The sequence below is a fragment of the Heterocephalus glaber genome, unplaced genomic scaffold, assembly GCF_053883595.1.
Source record: "Heterocephalus glaber isolate CG9 unplaced genomic scaffold, H.glaber_assembly_v1.0 deba00001761, whole genome shotgun sequence".
Lineage (NCBI taxonomy): Eukaryota > Metazoa > Chordata > Mammalia > Rodentia > Bathyergidae > Heterocephalus > Heterocephalus glaber.
This window is the reverse complement of record NW_028258458.1, coordinates 349841-354483: the sequence shown is the minus strand read 5'-3', so window position 1 is coordinate 354483 and position 4643 is coordinate 349841. Positions and strand designations below refer to the sequence as shown.

At 38.5% G+C, this 4643-nt stretch overlaps 1 protein-coding gene across 1 annotated transcript; it reads left to right on the top strand.

Annotated features, from left to right (window-relative positions):
- Window positions 1-1926: 1926 nt before the first annotated feature.
- Window positions 1927-2880, top strand: LOC101703876 (olfactory receptor 7G3). The gene has a single exon (XM_087201817.1). The coding sequence runs from the start codon at window positions 1927-1929 to the stop codon at window positions 2878-2880; it is 954 nt and encodes a 317-aa protein (XP_087057943.1).
- Window positions 2881-4643: the final 1763 nt, after the last annotated feature.

The following is a 4643-nucleotide window of genomic DNA, read 5'->3' as shown; positions in this document are numbered from 1 at the left end:
AGTCTTTCCCTTTAAAGAAGAAAATGCATAAACTTAACAGTTATGTTCCCCTGCATTTTCCATCTTTTTGCAAAAATAATATTCAATTTAATCCTTCTTCAGATGTCCCTTTACTTTTTACAGATTACACAATGTTAAATGACAGTATGAGTACGTCCATAAATGCATATATGGTGTACATATATATATGTATATACATAATGTACTGATATATAATGTGATGTAGTAAGGCATTAGTATAAAGCAAATTCATTAATGTATCATACAAAACAGTATTAAAACTAAAAACTGATTAAATATACTGTTTTTGACCAATGAAACAATGCCCTGTATAATATATAAAGTTTTGATATTTGAAACAAGAAAGTGATTTGCCTCATATGCAAAAACTTTAGAACAAGTTTACCTGAAAGTAGACTAATGAGTAGTAGTTACTGGGAGAAATTTGGAAGGTAAGGGTAGAAGAACAGTGTGTACCTTTGATCAGTACATTTTGTATGCATGTATGAAATTTCACACTAAGCCCCACTAATATACACAAAGCTTACACATTCAATTTTTAAAGTAAAAAAGAAAGGAAAACAAGAACATCATTTATAGATAGAATCCCAGTATTGAAAGTATAGAGGGATCATCAATATGAAATTCAGTGTGATTAGTGGTTGCACAGGGAAGGGGAAACATGATCCTCGTCAAATTACAGAAGTATGAATATGCATTCTCTAATTTCTTTAACAATATATAATGTAAACATGGTGATATAATGTCAATTAATGGTGCATGGTGCACATTCAGGTCTCTATTGCTTTTGATATCCTTTTTGAATACTTGAAATATTTTATAAGAAATTAATAATTTAACATCAGTGATATTTCTGAACATTTATATTTTATCATGCTCTAAATGCCTTGTTATGTAATTAAATTTGCTTTAGATGTTTATTATTTTTGTGGCTACATCTAGGTCTGCTTTATTTTCTTTTTCCTTTTTTCTTTGCTTTGTGGCTTCAGTACTGGGTATCAAACTCAGGACATTGCAGTTGCCAGGCAGGCATAGCTTCACTGAGCGACATCCTGGCCCTTAGGTCTCCTTTATTTATTCTAGTTGCTAGGGAATTTATTGAATGCACATAGAAATATAGATGAATATCATTGATGTTCACTTGAATGTTCACTTGATGAATATCATTGATTGTTCACTTTTCTTCCTGCTTTATAAATTCAAGATTCCCCATTGGAATTTCAGTACACTGCTTCTTTTCTCAAATATGTGGTCATCAAGCAAAAGGGTTTTTCTTCAAATGTGTTCTATGTGCCTTCTATTTCTATATTTTCCCTTAACATCGCTTCCTTTTTGTTAGCAATTTTAGCAGGCAGTTCATTTGTATTCATGACAGAATCAGGTAATAATAGAACTATTAACTCCTCATCGGTGAAATATTATTCTGAAATAGTTTGTGTTCTCATTCTCATGCCTGCAACATTCCAATAACGTTTTTCAGTGGTTTCCTCATTACACAAGTGAGGACACTGTGGCTTCTCATAGAGTTTAAAAATTTTTCTGATTTACAAAGAAGCACTGGAGTAAGTCTTTCTCAGTTAAAATTTTGATTGAAGTGGTCATTGTTGATTTATATTTAGTATAGATTTTTTTAGTTTTCTTGCAAATTTAAGTCTTTGGCAAATACTCAAGAGAAAAGCCATATATATTGCTTCATATTGGGTTCCTATTAGGTAATACAAGATTTTCGGTAACTAAAATTTGTATAATCAGTGTGGATGGCAGAAAAGGTGATAAATGAGAGATAAGAAGAAGGTAGAAAGATTAGTAATATTTACTTCACTTTACAATGTATCTATGTTTTCCAAAAGGATGGATATAGTCTTTGTTTCATGTCCTGGGTTTTCCCATTAGCCTCTTCAAATTATGGAAACAGAAAACCACACAAGGGTAGCAGAATTTCTACTTCTGGGTCTCTCAGAGGATCCAGACCTGCAACCCATTCTGTTTGGACTGTTCCTGTCCATGTACCTGGTCACAATGCTTGGGAACCTGCTCATCATCCTGGCCGTCAGCTGTGACTCCCACCTCCACACCCCCATGTACTTCTTCCTCTCCAACTTGTCCTTCACTGACATCTGCTTCATCTCCACTACCATCCCAAAGATGATTATAGATATCCAGACACAGCATAAAACCATCAGTTACAAAGGCTGCCTCACCCAGATTTGCTTTGTCCTGGGTTTTGGTGGACTGGAAAACTTTCTGCTTGGAATGATGGCCTATGACCGTTATGTGGCCATCTGCAATCCTCTCAGGTACACAGTCATCATGAATCCCCATCTGTGTCTCGTACTGATTGTACTGTCATTGTCCGTCAACATTGTGGATGCGCTGCTTCACAGTCTGATGGTGCTGCGGCTGTCCTTCTGCACAGACCTGACAATCCCACACTTCTTCTGTGATCTTTCCCAGGTCATAAAACTTGCATGTTCAGACACCTTCATCAATAACATCGTGTTGTATATGGTGGCTGGCATGTTGGGTGCTGTTTCTCTCATCGGCATTATTTTCTCTTATGTTAAAATTTTCTCATCCATCCTGAGAATGCCTTCAACTAGAGCAAAGTATAAAGCTTTTTCTACCTGTGGATCACATCTCTCAGTTGTCTCCTTGTTCTATGGGACAAGTTTTGGGGTGTATGCTGGGTCTGAATTTACTGGCTCATCTAGCAGTTCTGCAGTAGCTTCACTGATGTACACTGTGGTCCCTCCACTGATGAATCCCTTTCTCTACAGCCTGAGGAACAGAGATGTGAAGGAAGCCTTGAAGAAACTCACCAGACCACCTCCTTTTCTGAGATTGTCTCTTGTGCTTTGAGTTTGAACTTCCAGAATGAAAAACAATATAGGAGCTCTGAGTGAGACAATATAATAGACACCTCCACAAGCAGGTTCATAGGCTTCAAATTTAGATGCCATAATGGTGAAGGATGTTTCAACTTACATTAAAAACTGACTTTATTGTTCTGTAGCACTGTAACTTGTGAAAATTCATGTTGAATTTCTTAGCTTGATTTCCTGGTCATTTTGCATCAAAGCAAGAACATGAGCAAATGATTCTTTCTGTACCAATGAGGGGTCCATCTCAGGAGAATGTTAGTTACAGCAAGACCATGGGACAAAGTGGGGAGCTAAATAAGAGTTTCACTATGGGTAAAGAACCAGCCTCAAACTATTGATAGTGCCATGTAATTTTCCAGAATTCTTCTTACCAGAATAACTTTTAACTCCACCTCCCATGTGTAGATTTGCCACTTGGTTCACAACAATGTATTGTCCTGACAGGCTTCTACTCTGTTGAGGGAAACCTGAAAGTAGAAGAATACATTAACATGTGAATTCACAAGTTATCAGATGCTTGCATAAGATACCTCTTAAGTTCTCTTCATCTATCAGAAGCTATGTGACAATTTGATACTGAAAGGAAAAACTTTAAGTTATCTGTATGGTTTGGTTTTCATCAAAAATAAACAACAAAAGTTTTAGTTACCATGTTATGAAGATGTGTTTGCTTGTCTCTGTGTTTGTGCCCACATGTTTGTGCTTGTTGTGGGAGAGGGGTTGATCCTTTTTGTTCCATTGTACTGCAATTATGAACCAATATGTCATATAGGAAATAAACGTTTAAAAAATCTTGTTGGTGTATGCTTGGAATGCCTAATAATTGCTTTCAACTCCTACATATACATATCAAATCTTCACCATTTTTATTTCTCCTCCTTTGCTCAGATCCCCTTCCCATCTGCACAGTTTCTACTTCCCTTTTTCCTAGCAAATCTTTTATAAATAATTATGTACTGCAAAATATATGAATAATTATTTGCTACATGGATATATGTGTGCTTGTTAGACAATGCTTTAAATTTTGTTTACATCTCTCTAGGGTATTTGTAAATATTATGTTCCTTGATGCTACAAATATTACATTTCTTCATGAAAGTCTCTGTCATTGAGCTGGGGATGTGGCACAGTGGTAAAACAGTTGTCTACCATGGGAAATACCCTGGTTTCATTCAGGTACTATGATGATGATGATGATGATGATGATGATGATGATGATGATGATGATGATGATGATGTTGAGTCATGCGGAACACACGTCGAATCAGCCCACTGCAGACAGGCAGGTCTGGGCAGGCTCTACCGAGGTCCTGAGTCATGCAGAAGATGCCTAATCACCCCGCTGCAGACAGGCAGGTCTGCCCACACCTTACCAAGGACCCCAGTTGCACGGAACACACACCGAATCAGCCCGCTGCAGACAGGCAGGTCTGTGCACGTCCTACCGAGGTCCTGAGTCATGCAGAAGACACCGAATCTCCCCGCTGCAGACAGGCAGCCACCTGATTCCACAATACAAAGACGCAGAGGACACCAGACCACCAGACCAAGGTACTGAGTCCCACTGTTCCTGGCCCAGAGGTAGGGGCTTCTGAGCCGTCGTCCCACTGCTCCTGGTCCAGAGGAAGGGGCTTCCCAGTCACCATCCCTCTTGCTGCTCCCAGCCCAGAGGAAAGGGCTTTTGGGTCACCATTCCTACTGCTGCTCACGGCCCCTGTCCCACCTCACCCAGCTCAGAGG

What these genes read in the sequence shown, in the direction of transcription:
- LOC101703876 (XM_087201817.1), top strand. Translation starts at nt 1,927, where the DNA reads ATGGAAACAGAAAACCACACAAGGGTAGCAGAATTTCTACTTCTGGGT.